A 25,219-nucleotide genomic window follows, 5' to 3' on the forward strand; every position below is an offset into this window, starting at 1 on the left:
AATGTTCACCTTATCACTTTGTCTCAGTAACATCTATTATAAAGGGACGCAGCTACTTGCATAGCAGAAATCATAGATACTGTATGACAGCTGGGGCCATTCTCACACTGAAAGATGCACAAGAATATTTTAGACAACTGTGTGCTTCAACCTTGTGAACTTGACTAGATAAATGTTATGAAAACTATTATTAAATCAAACAATGTGTATAGGAAATTCTCAAAAAAGAAATACAATAGACATGAGAGATAAGAATATGACAAATTAGGCAATGGATTAAAAAAAAAAGGCATGTGTGTCATTCACATTGGGAGTGCTAGGGAGATGTCCCCACCATCATTTCTTAACAATGATCTGAAAATAGCTGCATTAGCTATCAAAAAAAGTAAAGTAAGCTCAAAAGAATTCCCCTTAGCCTACCGGTTCTAAAATGACCCAAACACTTGCATTTGTTCAGAAACGTACAATAATAATAATACACAAATTACTGACAGTAAAAAAAGGACACACAGCTACACTGTTATGTCAGGTTGGCAATTTTGAATGTGCATCAGGAAGAATGTAAACAAAACAAATCCAAACTCTAGGCAGATGATACGGCTGGGCATGTGAGCCCCAAGCATCTATAATGATACTAAAGAGTCCTGCAGCGCTCCACCCCACAGAGCAGGAGCCTCTGGCCACATGGTCCTGTTCAGGGTTAGCCTGGGTTTTACTCTCATCAGCCAGGAGCATGCTGGAAAGTGGAATGGCCTGAGGTCCCAGCTGGGTTAGCAGACCTCTCCTCCCGCCCTCCATGGTTTTGGCCTGGCGTGTGACAGGGTGGCCGGTGATCTGTTCTTCCAATGGGCACACCTCCTTCTCTGATGTTGAAGAGTATGTTGTCATAGACCATATGTGCTCCAGTATATGAGCTATGCCATGTCTGCATAAGGGTGGTGCAGCTGTGAGGCCAAACTTCAAAAACACATGGATTAGCTTTACAACAACTGTTGTTCCTTACTTAAATAAATGTTTCTGAGATCTTAAACCTGATGTGAATACTCAACGATGGATGGAATGAAATTATTTAATGCACACATTTCAAGCAAATTGAGAAAAATAAGTTAAAATCAGATTAGTCATAATTTGTTACTAAAAATGGACCTAGGTTTTTTTGGTAGCTGTGTTTTAATTTCCAACAGATCCTCTACACTGATTTTAGACGTACATAGTTTCTTCAGTGCCTTTATTCTACAAAGAAAGAGTTAGGATATATACACCACAAGCAGAAACATTGGCATCATAGTTGGGTTTGATTCAGTCCAGCCAAAATGTAGATTATAATTAAGACTCACTGTAACACATCATACCACAGAGGGGCTTTTAATCCAGCCCTGTAAAAGCCTGGCAACATGTAGATGATAAACATCAGTAGCATTTAGAAAATAATTTACAATGCTGCGATCACCTTCTCATTCAATCAGTCTTAAGGATCCGAACTGTGAAGGATGTTCACTACCTGGACCGAATAGAGCAGAAAAGAGGAACCCGATTGGTCAGCCCATGTTGTGGCGGTTTCCATAACCTCTGCGGTGACTTTCTTTGTAATCATCCCAGTTTCTGGTTTTCAGCCGTGACTCCTCATCATCATTTTCAGCCTTTTTCTCTTTATCTTCTTCTTCTCTCTCCTTCGCATCAGTGTCCTCCTCCGTATCAACCCCCCTGGGTATCCCCTGGTCGGGGAGAACCCCTAGTTTCTTGTGCTGATCATACCACTCATCCACCGACATGGTGGCGAGGCTGGGGTAACCTGCCCCGAACACCTTAGCCTGGGAATGGAACAAACACACGGAATCACACAATGTTGAAGAGCACGTTAATGGAACTACAACACGAAGTTGGCACCTTCATTTATCACTTCAGTTCAGTTGCTAACATCTCTGAAAAGACTTCAAACCAAGTCTAGCATTTCTGTCCAGCTAATTCTTGTTACCTGCAGACAGACATGCACTTTGATAATTTAGCATTAAGCCTATATTGGTTGACAGATTTCAGACAAGCTAATCTATCGTTCTAGCTGTCTGTTATTTGCTACTTCTGCATTCCCCAGCAGCTTTACTCTCTAGTTTTTTCAGTGAATACCTAGTTGAGTACCCACACAACAGCCTCTCATACACAGTCTCACCTGCACCATGTCCTTGGTGATTATGAAAGGCTTCATGGGGGGCCTGGCGGGCTGAGCTGGCTGCTTGGCAGCACCCTGCTTCAGACCATCCATCTTCTGGAGTATCTCCACCTCCTGGTCAATGCTCTCTATTTCCTCCAGACACACAGTGACCCATCTCTGAACGTTAAGAAGGTAAAAATCTCTGGTGACTTCATCGTCGGCCTGTCCGCTGTCCACAGCTCTGCGTACATCCGTCAGTCTGGCTTCCAGATCCTTCCTCTGACGGTAGCGCTCGATCTTAGCTTGTCTCCGTACTGCCATGGAAACAAGGTCTGGCTGGCAAGGGACAGACTGGAACAAGAACCACACTTTACAATTCAGAACTTACTCATTTTCCAACTGTGCAATTACTCCTTTCCACTGCATTGTTCAGCTCGACTAGAAATGACCTTAAGTACCAGGTACTTTCTCTTTTCCATAGAGGATAGTAAAGAATATGTATGAGTACCAAGTAGAAGCCGCAACTTTCGCCAATGGAAAACCAACAAGGACCAAGTCAAGTCGATCCGTATATTATGCAAATACGAAACTTTTTATAACTTAATTTAGAATAACGCACAGTGCTGCTAACCCCTCAGTTTATACTTACACTTTAAACTGACACACACACACACACACACACACACACACACACACACACACACACACACACACACACACACACACACACACACACACACACACACACACACACACACACACACACCACACACACACACACACACACACACACACACACACACACACACACACACACACACACACACACACACACACACACACACATTTACTGTCATTAATGCTAGTGTACGTATAAGCAACTTAACGTTACCGGAGCCGCAGGGGATTCGTTTTCTGATGCTTCGCAAGGACTCGAGTTTTCATTCGCAGTCGGAAGTTCAAACCGTGACAGATTATACTCATGGCATCTCTTCAAGAAATCCATGAAGTAGTTGCGGGCTGTTTGGACTATCTCCAGCCGTCGGTCCCGGCCGCTCTGCTTCAGGCTGAGCGCCCCGCACAGCGCGGGCAGCAGCAGGTACCTCAGGTCGGCGGTGGCCACCTCCTCCAGCTCCTCATTGCAGCTGAACAGGTCGAGCTGAGCCACCATTGTAGACGCCTCTTCCAACATACTGATACCGCGTTTAACTCGAACCTGGATACTAGAAGAGGCAAGCGGTTCATTTGTACTATCTACATCATCAAATATCTTCCAGCCCCGCTCTAACAGATCACATAGTTTAGAAGGTTCTGCGGTGGAAGCATCGTTGTTGTTTTCAGAGTCCGCCATCTTGTCTCTTACTCCAGCTCTCTTCTTCGATTATTTTCTTCAGTGTTTTAGCAAATACTGCCACCACCGGCCAAACCTTCGAACAACCTGGAAGCTCCAACTACATCTTCTCTCAAACAAGAGGTGGGAAGTAAAAGTACATCACTCAAGTACTGTAATTAAGTACCCCACTACAATTCAGAGGTAAATGGTGTAATTTGACTCCACTACATGTATTTAATACCTTTAGTTACTTTACAGATCTGGATGAATGATGTGAAATCTAATCAAGTATTAAATCAGACTTTAGTTCCACCTGGAGTAAATTCACAAGCTACCCTGCAGTATACAAAGTCATTCAAACTAGCTGCACCTTTACCAGCTTTGAGAACACTTTAAAGATCAATCATTATAAAACGTATCATATTATTCTGAAATGGACCAATCTGCATAATCAGTACTTTAATTATATTTGATGCTAATACTTTTGTACTTTTACTTGAGTGACCTTTTGAATGCAGGAATGTTTGTAACAGATTATTACACATACTTCTAATTTTACTGTACAAGATCTGAGTACTTCTCCCACCTCTGTTTAACAATATAATATGTCATATATACTTCAGCAGAATATTCATAGTAGACTAAAATAATGCATTACAAAGAAGCCATCAGATCAGTGGTGGTCATAGAAGTCAGCATAGTGTTGTTGAAATATTTAAATCATAGATATGATTATTAGCTCCGGTCATAAGATTTGCATTGCCATTTCTACACTGTAGCTTTTGTGCATATGACATTAAAACCTTTGAATTATATGTCATTGATAATAAATACAATAATATGTCTTGCCAGGAGATATGGTTCCTTTGTGTGCTTTTGGTCAAATGCTCAGTATAATGCTAACACAAATTAAAAGCAAGAAGAACAGGCAAACACCGAGTCAGTTAAGGCACTTTAATATTAGAAAAAATCACCTCAAGTAACCACAGACATTCAAAGCACTTTGTTTTACACAACATGGTTTGTACTTCTGGGTATCCTTTTGAATGAGTTTGTCTACAATCCCACTCCCAGTGAAGGCTGTTCTTGCTTCATCTTAAGTGACAACATTAAGAGAAAGTAGTTAAGTTGCCATCTGTACCTTTTTCCATTTGAACAGTTCACTATATACCTATTACAGCTGAAAAGAAAGATTTATTCTCAAGTTACTTCATTAATCCAAACATGAGTTATATAGTGTACTCTTAGTAGATGTGATTTCATTGGAAAAGAGGAGAAGTTTTCCACTCCACTGTTTTCTCCTCCAAACTGCTATTTCATAGTTGGCTATTTGAAGATGAATTGGGGTGGGGGTACACTTTATAAAACTCTCATCCCTTAACCTACTTCTACTTTCAACTACTGGATTACAAAATGGTTCATAGCAAACCCTGAGTGTTTGATTTAAAAAAAACATAGAAAGGGCAATTTCATGTAATTGTGTATCCACCAGGTGGTGGTCGTTTATTTGATAGATAGATAGATGGTCTTTTTTCCCCCAAACAGATATTCCTTTAGCTCAGGTCATTGCATCCTTTAACTTGTTATAAACTGACCACCACTGAGTGGGATTAGTAATGAATACAGACTGCCTTAAGAGTTATACAAATCACTTTACAAATAATGACTTTATTATTAGTTCTTTCTTCAGGACATGTCATCCTACAGCCCAGTAACGGGGCACTTAAGGCACAAAAATAAATATTGAGAGTGAATTTGCCCGCAATAAATACCTTTGTTTCTGAGTTTCAATGGGTTCATGTGATTAACAAGTGCTTCTACTTATAATGGAACACTTTAAATGTGTTGATTCTTTCTAAATAAAAAGCTTTTTGATGAGTGGATACTAAGTATGTGTATTACCACAGAAAATAGTCACAATTGAACCTTCATTTATTACCATCCTAGGACTAGAGCCGTCTAAGATGTTACCAAAATTACAGATTTTCAGAATGCTAAGAACCCTCTGATAACGGCTCCCATGGGAAGTTCAGAAATATAAGAAGCAGACAGATTTGTGTCCAGTAGGACCTGGACTGAAAGACACCAGCTTTTGGCACAGTGTAGAATGCATACTGGTTGTTGCTCTGTTGTTGGCAAGTTAATTGCTTGGTGAGTCTTTGAAGGCACAGTGTGTATGTGTGTGTTGACACACACACTTGTGGCTCAACAGATATGAGACAAGCCATGGCTTAGCCAGCAGAAAAGGGGCATTTCCATGGACAGTACTCTGCTTGTTGACAGCATTTTGGGGAACTCCCTGTTCAGACTTGCTTTAAAGTTGGAGGCATTGTTGAGCTCTAAGTCATCAGGAAGCTGCATAAAAAACAAGATGAGGTTAGCCAACAGGACAAATGGTAGGACGCCAGCCAATAGCTGCAGCTAAAACAAGACCAACAGTTAAAGTGTCTGTCTTTACCTGTATGGATATCCATGGTACTTTGCTCTGAATATGGACAACAGCCAGCTGAAGAACAGCATCACCAGACCAATACCTGCTACACACATGACTGACACACACACCGAACACACACACACACGTTTGAATACAATCACAGACTTCAGTTCTTCAGAGAAGCAGCAATGACATCATGTGCGTTTGAAATTAAACTAGTGGACATTTGTAATATTTAGTGTAGTGTGTACAACATCTTGTAAGGTCCCTTGGTGGAATCTGAATGGATCTCAGAGGGCAGATCTCTGCCAAGGCCAAATGCCCTCTCTTGCAATATTACACAACCAAATGTGTATCTGCCCTGTGATTCTGATCCGGTCCAAAATGTGGAGGGTGTTTGGATTCCTCTTGGCCTATGCCATACCCTTCCTCTCAGTTTAGAAAGATGGGGCCATCACTTATTCAGAAATACTGGTGACAAAAAGACAAACAATGGGAACAGAAACACATCATAATCTTTGTGGGTCTGTGTGCACATACTCTTCCTCTTTCCAATGTCCATGTCAGAGGTGGCGGCCTCACACAGCAGCACCATTCCCATGGTAACAGCAGCATCTGACAGTTTGGTCAAGGTTTAAAATACAACTGCATGTTGGGCATAACATTAGTCTACTCAAACAACCCTAATAACCATATTAAATAGAAACAATAATAATATTATTGGGAAATAATGAAAGGCTTTAAAAAACAACAAAAGAGACAACAAAGCTAAAGGGGTGAGAACAAATGCAAAGGCTGTCATTTTGAATCACTAAGGATTAGTTTGTGGGGGGTCTGGCTCAGTATTAAGTGTATGATGAGTGTGACACAGTTAGAGGGATACTGAAGAGGAGGATGATGTGAGTCTCAGCCACAAACTGGGCCTGACTGCTGCCATGGATGTAGCTCTGGAAATAAACACAGTTAGATCCTGTTTGGATGGTTTGTTCACATATCATAAACAAAGTGTTTTTTCCTTACCACTTGCCCTGTGCTGGGGTTCTTGTGTGCATAAGGCGGACCTCTGATGTGGTTCCACATCTGGCCCGAGGTCATGATCAGGACAAAGCACTGAAATACACAAAAACACAACACAAATAATCCACCTGTGTGCAGAAACAGCAGCAGCAGCTCCTCACAGAGGGGATAGGAGGAGAAGTCACCGAGCAAAACAGAAACATTGGCGACTGCCATCAGCGCATGTCACCTTATAGGTGGTAAACGGCTAACATCGGACGATACCGATGTCTCGGCGTGGCTTTGATTACTCACACGCCTTGCACTTGTTACCATTATCCTTCTGGTTGGTTCAGTTTGTGTTTCAATACATCTAATAAACCAGGTACTTATAGTCCTGCGAGGGCTGGCTGTACGTTCCTCAAGTTGAATCTAAATCCATCTATTTATTACAATGTTGATCTATTCCGTACACACCTGTATTTACTGTTGGACCTCCCTCTGTAAGAGCCGTTCTCCCAGCCACTGGGTAAAATGCTAATGTTGGCAAGACATTAAGTATATTCTTTGAATTTTATTTCAATTGAAACCACCGACTTTCCATAGTTTTGTATATATAGATGTTTGTTATTGGTTATGACAGAGATGAATACTGTGAAGCAGGTTACAGGGGCCTGTCGAGCACAGCTAAATGGCTTTACGCCAGTAAGACCGGGGAGTCCGGAAACGTGGATGGGTATATGTTTTTGACTGCGTTAACGTGTATTTAAATAACTTAATACAGTGTTATAGTTTTTGTATCATCAAGTCGGTAGTGGACTGTGTAAGATTCAATGTGGATTTGGACGCTGTCTTTAGTTGGTGTTTGCAACGTTTGGGGAATGAACAAATATAACCAACATCTGAAAATAATCTAAATAACAAACAGTATTAAAACATGGAGAATATAGCAACTGAAAAGAATAGCATTCGGGAATGTGCAGAACCTGAAGTCTAACATATCCTTTTTCAACTTGAGGAATAGATTCTCTAACTCTCTGACATTCAGCTCGGACGAGACCATTTGACTTTCTTCACATCTTGACAGAGTATTATCACCAATAGGTCATCAGTGTGTGCATGGCTGTTACCAGTGCAGAGAAGGCCCACACATTCTTGTTAAAGAGAAACTCCAAATTGTGTCTTCGCAGATATGCCAGTCCTCCAATCACAGCCAGGAGGAAGCCCAGCAGGAGAGGCCCTGCGTAGTTGGGAGGGCGAATGACGCGGATCTAAGAAACAGATAAACGTGTGATTGGTAAACTCAAGTTTTGGTTATATCGTCATGGTAAACATACGGAAATGATGATGAATGTTTTGCCATTACCTGCACATCAGTCCTGTCTGCCACCCATCTGGCCAGCTGCTCAGCTGCAAAGCCTCTGACCTGCAGCTCATAGGTATCAGACTTGCGAGGTTTCCCTTTGGATGGGAAGTGGAGGAAGGTCGGAGCAGAATTCATACCGAGCTGCAACACAAACACGTTGCATTACTTTATTAATCTCCATGTACTTAAACTAATAACACTCACACAACCTTTAAACCTTTGCAGTGCTAACCAAACTCTTGGATTTAGAACTTGTATAAACCTGCTTTGGCAGCAACAACATCACACACTTCTAACTTCTAACTCAATGAGCTTCGTTTTTTATGTTAATGAACGAATGACAGACCATTACAAAAAAGCGTTGTCTCACCATCTGAAAGACGTCGGATCCTTCATCAAAGTCGACACATGCGAAGAAGACTTTGTTTGTAAATGCAGAGGAATAACGCCAAGAGTTAGCCAGCATCTGGAACTCCTCGTCAGCTTGTCTGAAATGAAAACATTGTTTAAATACACTGTTAAGAATACAAATAAAAGCATTGCCTCTCTCAAGGGCCCCCCATGTCTTACTTGCAGACCCCACACTGCCTCTGTGGCTGCAGTGCAGTGAACATGATGACCACCGAATAGTTCCTGGGAGGAGCCTTCACAAAGCGACGGAATTTATCCCCATTCATCCTGATAACTGATCGCTTGGAGGTCCACTCCATCATCTGAGTCAACTTCTCTGACAGCAGAGTCTACACAGGACAGACACCTCATAGTGTTAGACACTAAAACAAGAGAACACAAGAGAAAAGCCATCCTGATACAACTCCATGCAGCATTTGGGATAAAGATATAGGGAACGTTATAACAAATGTATAAACTCTTAGGTTATATTCAAACAGTTACTCCTTCGCACTAGAACCATTTGGAGGCATGTTGGTTATGAAAATCATAAACTCACAACAAACAATCCATTAATAAAAAACAATTAAGCAGTGACTGACATATGATCAGATGTTCATAAAAACATGTATCTCTTTGTTTTACATTCAGGCAGGAATAGTCCTGATTGAACAGAAATGTAATATTATGGACAAATGTAGTGATAGTTATGTATGGGCATAGATATGTCTCATAATTATTTGTGTGAACATAAAAATAATTTGTGTGTAAATATGTGATTTGTAAATGTAAAACACCATCCACAAATGCATTTAAAAGATTTGCAAACTCACAAATAAATGTGCAAGTGTAAAACGGATCTGCAAATACGCTAAATATGTTCACAAATAAAAAAAAGATCTGTGAATATCTCTTTAACATTTACACCTTTCGATCAGGCATTTGTGAATCCATTTTGTATTTGTGGACCAAAAATGCGCTTACGGATCTCAAATCTCTGTTCACGGATCTCAAATCTCTGTTCGCGGATCGTCTTTTTACACACGGAATTTTGAGACATATTTTCCGTCGGTCTCGGCTAAAATCTACTCGTGTCACTCGGTTATTTTCGGAAACCACGTGATGGCCTGCTGATGACGACATTTCCGCATGATTTCAAAGTAAGAGCATGATGGTTTGTTTAATGCTCTGTTTTTGTATTATAATGAACAGCGGAACGTTAGATGCATTCTTCATCACCATCACCATCATCATCATGTTATAGTGATACAGTTAGTTTGTGTTATTGGTTCAATATAGCATATATCGAGCACTTTCGTTGATGTTGAAGTGCAGGCTATAGCCTACGCCACTTTCGGGTCCTGGGGGAGCAGCTGGCAGTGAAACAGCCCAGATAAAACTCTTTCTTCATTGTGTGTTGTGTATTCAGTCAAGCAGGTTAAAGTTACAAAGCACTTCACATCTTATTAATCGGCCTAATTTTACCTTACCAGTGCAGTAATAAAGTAATCTGTAGAAAAGCACCGTATTTAGGTCAGGGTTATGGTGATGAAGAATACATCCAACGTTCCGCTGTTCATTATAATACAAAAACAGAGCATTAAACAAACCATCATGCTCTTACTTTGAAATCATGCGGAAATGTCGTCATCAGCAGGCCATCACGTGGTTTCCGAAAATAACCGAGTGACACGAGTAGATTTTAGCCGAGACCGGCGGAAAATATGTCTCAAAATTCTGTGTGTGTAAAAAGACGATCCGCGAACAGAGATTTGAGATCCGTGAACAGAGATTTGAGATCCGCAAGCGCATTTTTGGTCCACAAATACAAAATGGATTCACAAATGCCTGATCGAAAGGTGTAAATGTTAAAGAGATATTCACAGATCTTTTTTTTATTTGTGAACATATTTAACGTATTTGCAGATCCGTTTTACACTTGCAAATGTATTTGTGAGTTTGCTAATCTTTTAAATGCATTTGTGGATGTTGTTTTACATTTACAAATCACATATTTACACACAAATTATTTGTATGTTCACACAAATAATTATGAGACATATCTATGCCCATAGTTATGGCTGGCAACCTGCACATAAAACGGCCTGATAATCTGTTCTACAAAACATCACGGTGGGGGTATACATTCATTGTTATATTCCTACTACTAGGATACTACATTGCATCACTATGCTTGATACAAGCAATCAACACAGAGATGGTTTGAATAACGAAAGGTTTAATCAAGTTATTTGTTTGAGAAAAGGATAACTTGATTCACATTCTAGGCGTGTAAAAGGAAGTGGAGTTTGTCCTTCCTGTTGCAATCTACTTCCTGAAGCAGTCTGTAGTTCCTGAAGCCGTGTTCAGAGTTCTTATTACACATCCATGGTTCAGAGAGCTAACGCTGACTGTGCCCCTGCATGAGTCAATAGCAGATGCATGTGATGTGTTGCGCAGTTATTAGTTTTGTCCATAGTTCCATACAACCAGCTATATCCTGGTTGCTTTTAGCCTAGCTTCTCAGATTGACACGGACTTTTGAAACGTCGCAGAAATATCAGTTTAACTTTTTCCGGTGTGTGTTACAGAATAAATGTCACCTCTTTTTTCTTCTGTGCATCAGCAGGGTCATTGTAGATATTAATGAAGAGAAACAGCAAGAGCAAAACGTTTCCAAACATTCTGAGACCGTCTGCAACACTGTCCACTCTTCCTTTTCTTCTTCTTCTCCTTCTTGGAGGGTCATTAGCGGTAGTCAACCGAAGAATAGGTACTTTCCCGCCACCTACTGGACCGGAGTTTGTATCAAGGTTCAAGGTTTTTATTAGTCATACCATACTTTTCTGATGTTATGGTCCAAGGGGAAAGAAAAGTCTAGGTATAGTGTGTGTGTGTGTGTGTGTGTGTGTGTGTGTGTGTGTGTGTGTGTGTGTGTGTGTGTGTGTGTGTGTGTGTGTGTTCAGTTGAAATGTTCATAACAAACCTTCATCTTGTTGCTCCTGAGGCGTAGTGCTTGGTTCATGAGTGCCTACAGATACCAAGAGATACATCAATTATGTGTGTCTCACATGGTATTAGTGATGGACATGGATAATATAGAACTACTTTGTTATTTTGATTTAAAGTTTCAATTATTTTATATAATTACACCATTATTAATGTAAGTTTAGTTTATTACTTACTTCTAAACGACTGACATGATTGCCTTTCAAGTCTGAGGGGTTGGAGGAAATCCAAAGAGATGGTTTCTAAAAAACATTAAGGGATCAAAAAATAAATAAAAAAATAAACAGTGTATATCCTTTATTTTGTAATCAAAACATGAAATGTTGGCAGTCTCATTACACCAGTTATTGTTAAAATATTGACTTTACCTGCCGATGTCAGTTTCATCAGCTCTGCTCTCATCTCTGGGTTTATCGGTAGAAAAGAGTGTGACAAACAGCTGTAATGTTTCATCACTGCTGCCTGGTGTTTACAAGGCGCTCCTGTTTGTCCTGCAGGGCAAGAACACAGCTCCAAGTCCATGTCTACATAATACGTTTGGGTAGATCCCTTCACCACAAACTTCTTGTCCTCAATCTGCAAAATCACAAGTCAAACAAGGATAAATGTATTTGTTACACAAGTGACATATGTGCGTATTCATTCCGTAGTGATAAACCAATAGCATGTTATGTTTTTTCGGCTGTTATATCCATTACCTGCTGAATATGCGATGCTGCAATGTTGCCATCTTGGGGGAGGAATTTTGCTCACTGGAATGCTTCCCAGCGTCCAAGGGCAACGTCAACGAGGCTGGAGACCTATTATGAGGCACGCATGTGCCTCATAATAGGTCTCCAGCCTCGAGGTCAGCAGATCAAACAGCTGAGGAAGGTTGAAGGCCTTTGTCCTCTGCAGTATTTTGTCCTTGAGGACACGCATTGCCGCTTCTGCAAAATTGTTGGTATTGTTTCCTCTGGTGAGGAAACTGCCTCTATAACTGAAGGTCCAACACTCTCTTCTGGCGTACAGCCGGTCCAAGTACCTGAGGAACTTTTCATACCTGCAATTGGTTAGAAAAAAGAAACAAAAAATCTTTAAATAATAACAAATTATCCAAACAGTAAAGCTTAATCACTTCATTACATTGGGTGTTGGATGTTATTTGATATAATCAATTTCTCTCATATGGCTAAACAAAACATCACTAACTTGTCTGCATTAAACACTAACCTGGCTGCAATGGATGCCCTCTTGCCTCGCTGTAAAGCCTATCCACACTGCCTATCTCCTGACAGTAAAGCATCTCTTTTACAATGGCAAAAAGTGCCGGTCTGTCTCCGTGAGTGACCCCACTCTCCTTGCTCCACAGCCACCTCCAAACTGCTTGTAGCAGATGGAAGGAGCACAGGAGAAGTGTGGCCTTAGGAAATGCTTTTCTCAGAGCTCCCCTCTCTGCCCTACAGTCATCTATGATGACCAGTTGTGGCCCTTCGTGTCCTTTGCCAGCAAAGCCCTTCTCTCCAACAACTTCTTTTAGCTGTTCCAGCCCTTGAGCAATAGTCTGCTCATCCTCAGACTGGCAGAGGAGAATGCCCAGAGGGAGGCCACCTGCACAGTGGGTCAGGAGGAGGAATACCCTGCAGTTCTCTCTGTCCATATTCCCTGAGGAATCTATGAAGCACAGCTCCCCACTGTGCTTCAGTTGGTGCACTTTCTTCATGAGTGGAGAACACACAACCACAAGAGGAGCTCCCTGGGAAGTTGTTCCCAGGAGAGCCCATACTCCTCCCTACACGCCTTGTGGAACAGTCTGGGTAGAAAATGAATTAGTTGGTATGCGTGTCACTTACATGCAGTAGAAAAGCGTATTTGTATTCACTGAATACATCATAGTTTTTATTGCATCGTTATTTATATAGTGGGTAGTAGGTATCTTGAACATGTTTCCAGATGTGATACCCACCTCTGTACATAAGGCAGGTCGGGGCAAATCTCCCTGTTGGCCGACACGTACACATATCGCTGCCCATACTCCATTTGGAGGTCGTGTTTTAGGACCGCCAGTGCAGATGTTAGAGTGTGGCCAATTTCAAAGGGCCCTATGAGTATGTTGATTGCCTTTTCCCCAACATCTCGGTGGCGGATGGCGTCCGCAACAAAAAGATTGTGGTTGTGCCTGTTTATTAGGATAACCTTAAATGGTAGGTCAGGCATGTGTGGGTCTTCGGTCCTATAACATAAATCAATATATATATATATATATATATATATATATATATATCAATATTATATTAGTATAATAGTAAAAAAACAAAACGTGAAATAATAAGTATGTGGATCAGTAAACTCACTTCATTTCACCACGAGTACTCTTGAGTGTCGTGTGCATTTTTGCTTGACAGCAGGTGTTCTGCTGCTTTTGGCTGCTCTCGGGTTCACCCTATGCTGACACTTATAACTTGCCTGAACAAAATAAAGCAGATTTATTATAGTACAGGTCAAAGTAAAAAGGATCATTAAAAGGTAACTTCAAGAAATATCAACAAGACAACACTTAATTTGAAAAGCACCCGCTTCCCCAACCTGGGTCGGGTAACATCCACCCTCCATGTCACCCCCGATTCAGCTTTTGTACCCACTCCTTGACCTGTTCCAAAGTGTGGACATCTAGCCTCAAAGTGGCCTCAAAACCAGTGTGGTCCCCCAGTGAAACCGCCTCTTCATACTGGCACACGTGGTATCTGAACTCACCTGGTAGCCAACCCTACAAGGAAACAGACAACTATTAATTAAAATCCACACACATAATACTGTGTCAGCTCAGAATATAATACTTGTATGCTAGATATATAATGTTCTACAAAAATGATACTGCAACACTACAACTACCATAACAACACAATCACTTTACTAAAGAATGACTATGACAATATTAGGGAAAATAAACCCTAATGGGGATACTTTGGCAAATCTACTTTTTATGGTGTGGAACAGGATGTCAAATACCAGTAAGAGTTTTGCCATGATCTGAAGAACTAAAGAGGACCATGAGGTTTAAAATGTACTGACTTTACTTAGAACTAGAGTAGAATACACATTATACTTGCAGGCTTAAAAAGTCTGAAAAATAAAAATCCAACCCTCAAAATCCTAAAACATTGGTATAGTTATGCTAAAATGTTTATATTCTCTTTAAATGTACTTCATGTATGTTATTCTTTGTAATGCCTTGTCTTTTATCTGGACAATAAGTCTGTTATTAAGTGGTATAGTTTAGATGATGATGATGATGTGTAGGTGAGGCATTGATATGAGCAAACACATCCAATGTAATGTGATGCTCATCATAGTATTGAGAGATAGGTCTTATCAGATACCTTCAACTGCGGGTACTCCTCTATATTGTTCTGTGTGCCTCCAGAGCACACACAAACACGAGGTCTGAAATGAAAGCAAAAAAAACAGCTTATAGTTATTCAGGTACTATTCTGATGCTAATACTTTAGTACTTATACTTGAGTATTTCTACACTCTGGTACTTGTACTTTTACTCAAGTACAAGATCGTATCACTTCTTACACCTCTGGAAAGCACTTTTATGTCAAGGAATACATTTTTACATGGTCTCAAAACGTTAATATGTTATTAATGCAGGGGCGGATCTACGGGGGGGCAAGGGGGGGTAGCTTCCCCCCCCCCCCCCACTGTAGAGCCTTGCCCCCCCAGCTGCCCCCCTAACTTTGTTTCCCTAAAACTGTACTAAAACAAACCTACACTATTTCCACAAGCTTCTCAAGCAACAAAACAAGCATTACATGAGTTAAAAGTGAATCATTTTAAATATCATTTTAGGCCCGTTAAAAACGCAGCTACGGCCCTGCATTAAACTGCGGAGCGGCGTTCACACAGACCGCGGCTCACACCGCTGCAGAGAGGGAGCGAGCTGTCCCAGCACCTATGGATCAGCTTCCCCTGGGAGCATTTCCCTTTCCACTAGTTTTGTTTTTACTAAGGACGAGAGCTTGAAACTAAATATTAATAAAACGCTGCCGTTTGAATCGATAGCGTTTAACAGACAGGCGCTATTTGGGGCGTTACGTTACAAAATACTACGCAGACAGCGTTAGCTGGGAGATCGATCACTTTGCTAAACTACGCGGTAGCCTACTATTAAATCCACGTAAACTACACATCACAGCAATGAGGCCAGATCAATGAAACCAGGATACATCCTTTACTGTAAAAACTGGATCCAAACACAGCTGCCTGTGTGTGCTTGATCAATACTTTCTGATGTTATATGATATGCTACATATTAGCTAGGCTACATGGCCCTAACGCGTAAAGTTATACAAACATTTGTACCTGTGCTTTTCACAAGTAGACTCTTGCAGGCCAGAGTATAGGAGTGATTCAACAACAACACAAAGACATATGAGAAGTGATCAGGACGAACAGAAAGAGGAAAAGGAAAAGAGAGTTCACTGAAGAGACCAGGAGGGTCAGAGCAGGAGGAAGAGGAGGAGATGAAGAGACCAGAAGGGTCAGAGCAGGAGGAAGAGGAGGAGATGAAGAGACCAGGAGGGTCAGAGCAGGAGGAGGAGATGAAGACATTAGTGAAGAAGAATAAATGTATGTGAGGAATAAAGATGAAGTGTCAGAAAGAGGGACAGAGGCAGGGATCAGGAGGCAGATGAAACTCCAGCTGGACCACATGGTATGTTCTTATTCTCCTTACATATTCCATCACAGCAGCACAATCTAGCAGCTCTTAGTATTGACAAATATTGATTGAAATGTGTTGCTGCACAGGTCACCTGTAGCTCTCTGAAGAGATGGGTGATGTCATTTGTGTACTTCATTATAAGTTGAAATGTTGAGCTTGTCAATCTTAATCTGAAAATACAAAAACTGAAATATAGGTAAGAGAAGAAACTGACACTTTTGTGATGTAATTCCCTCATTGCAGATCACACATGGACTGATCCATTATTTTAATAGGAGGGTAAATGGTATGGCGTGACGGGGTTGAAACAAACTGAGGGACAATATTGTAATTTCATAGATAATTCAAGTATTTTTTCAGAATTTATTTTTGATCAGTTAAAGTTGACAAGCATATGATTATATTAGCAGCAACATTTTGGGATAATTGGCCATTTTGATTGGTTTGATATTAAATTAATATGTAATAATGCTTAGTGAGCACATGCAAATATGTCTGTCTAATACTAAGAAAACCAATTTTTTAAAAACAAAATATATATTTAGTTTTACATTGTAATGCAAAAAAACCTGTTCCATTAATTCATTGCTTTAAAATACATTTTGTAGTTTCCTTTCATTTAAAATTATTGAAGTAAGCTTGGGGGACTCAAAGGGCACACGATTGTTTGTCTAAACACCTTGTTTCTCTTGTGCATTAAGAACACTTGTGTTAGGGCATGAATTAACAATAAATAGGTTATATACAGTATAAAATACCACGTACTGTCCGCCCTCCCATGCCACCCTGGCATGACCTCTTGCCCCCCCTTTGCCCCCCCATGTAAAATGTTCTAGAACCGCCACTGTATTAATGTCAAATATTATATATACAAATGTTGTATTATATAACAAAATAGACATTTATAACATATTATAAATGTCTACCTTTAAATAAAATATGAAGTAGATACCTTACTATGGAGCTAATTTACTGCCATAACTCCACAAACAAACTAAACAAGTTTTACAAATGCCTCATGATTCACTAACAAACACAATGTGGTTTACAAATACAAAACACCATCTACAAACTAATGCATTTAGTTTTGCAAAGAAAAAACGTATCTATCAAACAAACACATACATTTTTTCTAATAAATCATGTTTCAGAGACAAATTCAGCATAGGTTTTACAAGTACACAACTTTTTTTTACAAGTACAACACTTTTTTTTACAAGTACAACACTTTTTTTTACAAGTACAAAACTTTTTCTTCTCACGGCGTAATATTTCGCCGTGGTTGTGCTCAAACACACTGGCCGTTTCTCAATCTCGAGGATACTGGCTTCCAAGACAATATTTCAAGGATGCTACGTCATCGAGTGCCGCCGAAGTACTGTTCCAATGTCCAGCATACTTGGAATTCCACCGAGGCCGCGTCCTTGGTTTGGGGGAAATTTCGAGGCTGCACATGGGTAGACTTCGCATCCTTAAAATCCCCACAATGCTTTGCGCATGGACCAATTTCAAAAACCCTTGCGGATGGCTGAACTGATGGCGGGAGGTTGAGCAGAGCATGGAACAGCCCTTGCCAGTCTGATGGCAGGTGTTTCTAGCGATCCAGCGATCTGGGTCAGTGTTATAGTGATAATATTATAAGGTGAATTTAGCGATCACAACGAAAACAGCCAAGACACATATTACGTTGAGTGTTGTAGGTGGCTTAAAGCCCACCTCTGCTCCGCGCCGTCCTTTAGATGAGCCTGGTCAGATTTAATAAAAGAACGAGTTCAAAACACCGGCATAAAAGTTATAACAATAATCTGATTTTAATACAGTAAAAAACACAATACGAAATACAGAGTGCCCTGAAACAGAGCACTCCGGGCTCCCCGCTCTACTGCCGTGCGATACAGATATCGGGACCAGCCAGTCAGAAACAGGGAGCATTTTTGCATGAAGAAACAACAGTATATATGGACATATTTGGGGCAGAGATGTGTGTCGGCTTTTCCGTCCCATTTTACTCCTAAGCGAATCAGAGAGTCCGTGGGGAGGAGTTTGGGTCGGTTGCTCACTCCCCTAGGTGTTCTTACTGGTTGGATTCACTTTGGGTCGGGCCCAATACAGCGAATCAGAGTTCTGGGAAAAAGTATTTTCTTCTGAACAGAGCGTGAGAGCCTCGGAACTAGACAAGGTCAGAATCACTTTTTATCTTACACCTGGGTTAACTCCTTTACTTTCCCAGGGAAGGTTTCACACAAACTATTCCTTCCCAAACAATCAAACATTGTACACAGATATATCGGTATCAAACATTGTACACAGATATATTGGTGCTTGAGATTATATTGGCCCCCAGAAAGAACCTTGAAAAGAACATGTGTGTGTGTGTGTGTGTGTGTGTGTGTGTGTGTGTGTGTGTGTGTGTGTGTGTGTGTGTGTGTGTGAGGAGGTGTGTGTGTGTGTGTGTGTGTGTGTGTGTGTGTGTGCTGATATCTGGGTCAGGAAGTGTATGTGTGTTGGTTTGCTGATGGGAGGAAGTGTATGTGTGTGTGTCAGGGTCTCTGGGTCATGGAGTGTAAGTAAGAAGGTTTATATATATAGGATTACTTTAAAACAGTCCCAAATAATACATGTTCACTTCAATACAGTTCAAGATAATACCTGTTTACTTTAATACAGTTTAGAACAATATCTGTTTGCTTTAGTGTTTATAAATTCTAAATCATCAGTAAAGTCTACGACCATATTTCGGGGGGATATGCTACATATTAACTTTCAATTTTATGCATTTCAGTTCTTCAATAAAATTACTTAATTAACACTTCACTTTCCTGACACAGTTCCACTAACATATATTCACTGTCGATTGTTATTTTTTAATATTCTTTGCCGAATTTGGCCGTGTAAAATGTCCTCTTGGGTTGCCGTACAGCCAATGCGTGACGTCATTAGTAAGCGTAACGAACCCCGTGCTGATCTGGTAGGCCCTGTCACTACCCGATCCGTCCCCCTGCCCGATCGGTACTGCGCATGTGCGAGATGGTCCGCCATATTGGACAAGTCCGGACGGCAACCCAAGATGGACACTTGACACAGTGGCTTTTAGCAAAGCTCAAAAAGAAAACTCGAGAGAGATGAGTTATTTTTATTACAACGTGACTTCACTATTATTTAACAACTCTTTTTATTGGGTTCTTTTATTTGGGGTTAAGTACATTGTCAGAATAAGTGAGAAATGAATTTAACTTCTGTTAGACAGCCATCATACTGAATAAATATTTACTGTGAATTTGTGCAAAAATGTATGGCATATGGCTGTCTAAAAGAAGTTAAATTCATTCCACACTTATTCTGACAATGTACTTAACCCCAAATAAAAGAACCCAATAAAAAGAGTTGTTAAATAATCGTGAAGTCACGTTGTAATAAAAATAACTCATCTCTCTCGAGTTTTCTTTTTGAGCTTTGCTAAAAGCCACTGTGTCAAGTGTCCATCTTGGGTTGCCGTCCGGACTTGTCCAATATGGCGGATCATCTCGCACATGCGCAGTACCGATCGGGCAGGGGGACGGATCGGGTAGTGACAGGCCCAAGCATAGATATATATATCTATGGGCCCAAGCCCCCAGGAAGTGCGCCGGAGTCTGATGAGAATATTCGTTGTGGCCAAACGGCGGTACTACACTTCCTTTAGGTTGCTGGGCCCGGAAACACTTTTTCCCATTGACTTACATGGGGAAAGAGTGGTCTGTAACTCGTTGGATCATTTTTTTTAAACTAAATAAACAACCCAGTATGAACACTTGTATAGCCCTTATTAAAAACAAGAGTTATTTCCCTCGGCATTATGAACGCGCATCTAACCCACGGGACCGCGCTGCCTGGCACGTTCATGTTACGTGTTCAGCACTACATGAGTTTCTCTTTACCCATGGATGCACAATAACAACGGACCATATCGCCTTACTGTCAGCCCACGGAGCTGTAATAATGGATATATTGCACATGTTTGCTGTAATTCATCATTTGTAAAATATTATACTACATGGGCTGTATGATGTAAATCTTGTACCGTAAATGTTGTATTAAATAAAGTTAATATTACCGACGTAGATTGCACTTGCAATTGTTTTTAGTTACTTGTGGGCTACTTAACATGAATAATCAGTTACTATCCTTTTACTCCATCACATTTCAAAAAGAAATAGGCTATTGTTATTTTAACTCCACCACAGTAATCCATCATCAGCTTTACTTTTTAGATAAAGTTTTAACTCACAATTGATCATAACAGGCTTCAACATATACATTTATTACCAAGTGGTTTCATGTACAACCCACACAAGTATCATGCTAAATGAAGCTCTGTTGCTTGGATATCACTAGATCCTGATGTCAGCGTAATATAAAAGTACATAACGATTGATGTGTAATTTAGCATAATTTACTAGCTAGCCGCTAGCTGCCGCCTCGTTAATATAAATCCAGTACCATGCTGTCATGAACGCGCGGTGCTGTTACGTGTACGCAAATTCACGTGCTTAATGTGAACGAGCCTTTTGGGCGGCGTGGTTAAAGGTGCGCATGCTCTATGAGTGCACATACGGGTACTTCTCAGGCATGCCAGGTAATCTGTGACGTTTCGCTCTCTCAAAAGTTGGGCCATTTTGTCATCATGCGCTAATGAGCAACTCTCATAGGAATTAATGAGGCCCCGCCTCCCACGCTGTATCCAGTTCTTATTATACATCAGTGGCGAGCCGTCAGGGCCCTCTAGGCCCTCTGTGAGGGCCTAAGATATTCTAAAAAATAATATTTGAAAACATTAAAAAAAAAAAATTCAAATGTAATTGTATTTAAAATAATATTTCCAAAGAAATAAATCCTTCGAATCTGCCTGTTCAGTTTCTGTTGGAATGTGAAGGGTTAAATGCCGTCTCTGAAGACGGGAGAGCTTGTTGGTCCATCTGTACATTCACAGAGGGCCCGCTGTAGTAACTGAACGAGAGAGTAATGTCAAATGACAGTACAATTGACCTATCATATCTTCCCTCTAAATGGGTGGGCTTTTTTGATATTCCGCTGAAGTATACGCTGAGACGTAATAATTCTTCTTTTTTTCTCGAGGGAAGGGGGGTCAGAGGGCCTAGGTAGAAAAGTCACGGCTCGCCACTGTTATACATCCATGGGTAGGCCGTGTTGTCACTGTCACTACCCGATCTGCCGCCCTGCCCAATTTTTGGGATTTTTATGATCTAGTTAGGTGCTTTTCAAGTCCTGTGGGGGGTCACAAATTGGATAATATATTGATTTCAAACCATGTCAGTGGGCTGCAGCATCAATTATTTTTGAAAGTGTAATACATAAGAATCAGTTGATTGTTACTATTAATGATCTGGACATGCAGAAGAGGCTAATATGATCACTCAACATTGTCAACATTCATTTTCCATGTCTCTCTCCTTTCCATAACCTGCAGCCTCTCTTCCATCTTCTTGAGTCTCTCTGTCTTCTTCCTGTTCATTACTCTCTCTGTCCTCTACCCTTTCTCTTTGTTCAACCTCTCCCTCGTTGTTCACTTGTTGCTCCTCCTCACTTGTCGCTCCAGCCAGTGAATTAAAAGAAATTCAGCAATTTAGTTCATTTAACTCGTTTGTTTGCATTCTTTTTTTATTTAAATCTGTTTTGTTTGATTCTCAAAAGAGAACAAAGATGTAAGCAAATGGTGTTTTATACAATTGTATGTTATTATGACATCATAACTGCAATAGATGTATGTTGTTTAAAAAATATGCCTATTGTAAATGAAGATTATTGTTATAGATAGATACATAGATAGATACATAGATGGGCTTATTAAGCCTTAATTCTTTTGTGTGACTGTACCTGCAGTTCCTCCCTGACTTCCATCACTTTCTCTCTCTCTCTTTCTCTCTGCCTGTCCTGTCTCTTCATTACCAAAGCTGAGCTTCGACTGACGTAGTCTTTTCATTATATCTGAGTCAGTGTAAAAAGAAAACAATACAATGTTATATCTTCAATGTTTTACTCAAATTGAAATGAAAGAAAGGCATTACAACGTTTGTTAAAACGTAATCCTTCTGACATTGGATGGATGTAATTAACTTTAGCTCTCTAACTAGTTTATTCACGCTATTTAAACCAAAGTATAGCCTATAGCTGCAATAAAAGTTAGTGTGCATGTTGTCGGACGTCCACTGACTAACGTAGAGCGTTCACACAGGATCTGCTGGTCATATGATGTCCTGATGAACAGAAACACAAGCAGCCCGTTGGACTCAGATCTCTAGATACCTCATCACTCCTCCGCTGCTCCGGTTCAAGTCCGGGCTGCGGTGGTTTGTTGAAACATGTCGTCTTCTTCTGTTTGCTTTAATCGAGGCTACGTAGTTATGCAGCGCCCCCATCGTCAGTAAATGGAAGTACTACAAAGAACCCCGTTTAGTGCAATTATTTCACAAGTTTTGTTATATACACAGCTCGAAAAATACCGGACCTCGGTGACCTCAATGGTGGATACGGCCATGGGTGTGGAGAGTTTGTCACAATCACAGATCAAGAAAGCGTTGAGATTAACAACATTGTAGGAATACCAAGTGTTGAGCATCAAACTATCTAAAAGACCTCCGAGGTGTTGTCGACAGAGTACTATACTCACTTGATGCCAGTAGATTCAAAATGTGTGACAGAGTAGACAGCCACAGAATGTACCGGATGAGTGATGGACAAAGGTCACAAACAAGGTCGGTCATTCTACACCAGGGGTGGGCAAACTTTTAGGCTCGGGGGCCACTATGAGTTTTCAAATTGACAGACGGGCCGGGCAAGTAGCAGATGGATGGAGAGTGTTTGTGTGAACAAATACAAATTACAAGTAAAAGCCATTACCTGAAAAAGTTAAGAAAACTTACATTTCATTTCAGTGGGAACAGTGTTGTTGGTCACCCTTTTTTGCCAGTGCATCAAAGTTTGGTGTCAGTTTGGTTGTGGCAATTCTCAGGACAGATCTGAGGTGTTCATCAGTTAACTGGGATCTGTGGCGTGATTTGTTGATGTTCATCACGCTGAACGTCTGCTCACACACGTAGGTAGAGCCAAACAACACCAGCATCCTCTGTGCCATCCTCCTAATGTTTGGAAACTTGGCTTCGCTTAGTGATGCATAAAACTCCTCCAGTTTGAGGGAGTTGAACTTCTCCTTTAAGACGGAGTCACATTGAAGATTAATCAGTTCCAATTGCAACTCCTGCGGCGCTGTTTCACAGTCTTGTGACAGGGGACATGACACCAGCTGAAGTGACTTTTCGATTTTTTCAAAATCAGAAAAGCGACGGCAGAATTCTCCGTGCAGGTCGTCCAGCGATTTGCTGTATTTCTTCACACGTCGAGGGGCCTCTTTCAGTGTTGCTAGTGTGGGGAAATGAGCGAATGATTTGTTTGACATTTGTCTTGAGAATAAAGTCAACTTGGCTTTGAAGGCTCTCACATTTGTGTACATTTCGTGCACAAATTGATCTTTCCCTTGTAGCTTCGTGTTCAGCTCATTCATGTGTGTCAGTATGTCCACAGCAAAAGCAAAATCACAAAGCCAATCTGCGTCGCTCAGCTCTGGAAAATCGTCAGCTTTCCCGATTAACTCCAAAAATGAGCTAATCTCCCCTTTGAGCTCCCACACTCGTCGACATACTTTCCCCAAACTTAACCAGCGGACATGAGAGTGATAAAGCAAGTCCTGGTGATCAGCATCCATTTCCTCAAGGAACTTAATAAATTGACGATGCTGAAGTCCCCTCGCTCGTATACAGTTAACGAGTTTTATGACTGGCTCCACAACATGATCAAGTTGCAATACAGATTTACACAGGGCTTCCTGATGGATTATGCAGTGCAGGAAAATGACATCCAGCTCAGGGTTTTCCTCTTTCACCTTATCCTGGATTCTTTTCAGCAGCCCGACTTTTTTACCTGTTAAGTTTGGCGATCCATCTGTGGTGACATTGGCAAGTTTACACCAAGGTAGCTTCAGCCTCTCGATGACACCACACACACTGCCATACAAGTCCTCTCCTCGTGTTGTCCCCTTTAGAGATTCCATGGTCAAAAACTCCTCCGTTATCTCAAAATTGTCATTAATCCCTCTGATAAAAATTAAGAGCTGAGCGGTGTCTTTTACGTCGGTACTTTCGTCCAGTGCTAACGAATATAACTTAAATGACTCAGCTGTTTTGTTTAACTCGCTGGCCAAATCTTCGTCAATTAGTTCTACACGGCGAGTCACTGTCCTGCGTGATAAAGTCATTTTTTCAAATTAGTTTTTGCTCTCTGGACACAAGAGACCTGCTGTCTCTACCATGCATTCTTTCAAAAACTCCCCTTCGGAGAAAGGTTTGCTGGCCTTTGCTAATTTGAATGCTAGCAAATAACTTGCCTTGGTGCTTGACTCTTGAATAGAAGTTTGTTGGAGAAAAATATTTTGCTGAGTCTTTAAATTGGCTGCCAACCTCTGAGCAGTAGCCGCCCGTTCTTGCGTTGACTGTTTGCTAGCATAGTTAGCATGCTTGGTGGAAAAGTGGCGGCTGATGTTGTATTCTTTGAATACCGCAACGGTTTCTTGGCAAATAAGACATACAGCCTTTGATCGAACTTCGGTGAAAAAATATTTCGCTGTCCACTCCTCTTTAAACACTCGGCACTCATTATCGACTTTTCTTTTCTTTGGTCCACTCATTGTTAAATGCAGGTTCAAATGTGAATTAGGTTCAAAGGTGAATTATTGCGTCATCGTTTGCGTCATGACATAACGTGCCTTCGAAGTTCTTAAGACC

At 40.8% G+C, this 25,219-nt stretch overlaps 2 protein-coding genes and 1 long non-coding RNA gene across 3 annotated transcripts; all 3 read right to left on the bottom strand.

Moving 5' to 3' along the window:
- Positions 1–1,055: 1,055 nt before the first annotated feature.
- igbp1 (immunoglobulin (CD79A) binding protein 1) lies at positions 1,056–3,536 on the bottom strand. Its single transcript, XM_034240029.1, has 3 exons — positions 3,042–3,536; positions 2,168–2,500; positions 1,056–1,811 (listed from the first exon to the last, which is right to left on the bottom strand). The coding sequence occupies exons 1-3, from the start codon at positions 3,498–3,500 to the stop codon at positions 1,539–1,541; spliced, it is 1,065 nt and encodes a 354-aa protein (XP_034095920.1). The 5' UTR covers positions 3,501–3,536; the 3' UTR covers positions 1,056–1,538.
- Positions 3,537–4,421: 885 nt separating this feature from the next.
- Positions 4,422–11,442, bottom strand: LOC117562209 (magnesium transporter protein 1-like). The gene is made up of 10 exons (XM_034240059.1): positions 11,272–11,442; positions 8,849–9,018; positions 8,649–8,766; positions 8,279–8,419; positions 8,043–8,183; positions 6,937–7,026; positions 6,800–6,863; positions 6,457–6,531; positions 5,941–6,031; positions 4,422–5,837 (listed from the first exon to the last, which is right to left on the bottom strand). Exons 1-10 carry the CDS (start codon positions 11,350–11,352, stop codon positions 5,822–5,824), a joined length of 987 nt encoding a protein of 328 aa, XP_034095950.1. The 5' UTR covers positions 11,353–11,442; the 3' UTR covers positions 4,422–5,821.
- Positions 11,443–11,853: 411 nt separating this feature from the next.
- On the bottom strand, positions 11,854–12,459 carry LOC117562204. The gene is made up of 3 exons (XR_004571511.1): positions 12,376–12,459; positions 12,046–12,253; positions 11,854–11,919 (listed from the first exon to the last, which is right to left on the bottom strand). It is a non-coding gene; the product is annotated as an uncharacterized LOC117562204 (long non-coding RNA).
- Between the last annotated feature and the right edge of the window lie 12,760 nt (positions 12,460–25,219).

The sequence above is a fragment of the Gymnodraco acuticeps genome, unplaced genomic scaffold, assembly GCF_902827175.1.
Source record: "Gymnodraco acuticeps unplaced genomic scaffold, fGymAcu1.1, whole genome shotgun sequence".
Lineage (NCBI taxonomy): Eukaryota > Metazoa > Chordata > Actinopteri > Perciformes > Bathydraconidae > Gymnodraco > Gymnodraco acuticeps.

Coding starts and splice junctions, on each gene's coding strand:
- LOC117562209 (XM_034240059.1), bottom strand. CDS start 11,352: ATGTTTGGAAACGTTTTGCTCTTGCTGTTTCTCTTCATTAATATCTAC. Junction 8,767..8,848: donor AGGCAGTGTGGGGTCTGCAA/GTAAGACATGGG, acceptor TTTTCATTTCAG/ACAAGCTGACGAGGAGTTCC. Junction 6,532..6,799: donor TCACATCATCCTCCTCTTCA/GTATCCCTCTAA, acceptor CCAAACTGTCAG/ATGCTGCTGTTACCATGGGA.
- igbp1 (XM_034240029.1), bottom strand. CDS start 3,500: ATGGCGGACTCTGAAAACAACAACGATGCTTCCACCGCAGAACCTTCT. Junction 2,501..3,041: donor ACGAATCCCCTGCGGCTCCG/GTAACGTTAAGT, acceptor TTCTTGTTCCAG/TCTGTCCCTTGCCAGCCAGA. Junction 1,812..2,167: donor TCACCAAGGACATGGTGCAG/GTGAGACTGTGT, acceptor TTCCATTCCCAG/GCTAAGGTGTTCGGGGCAGG.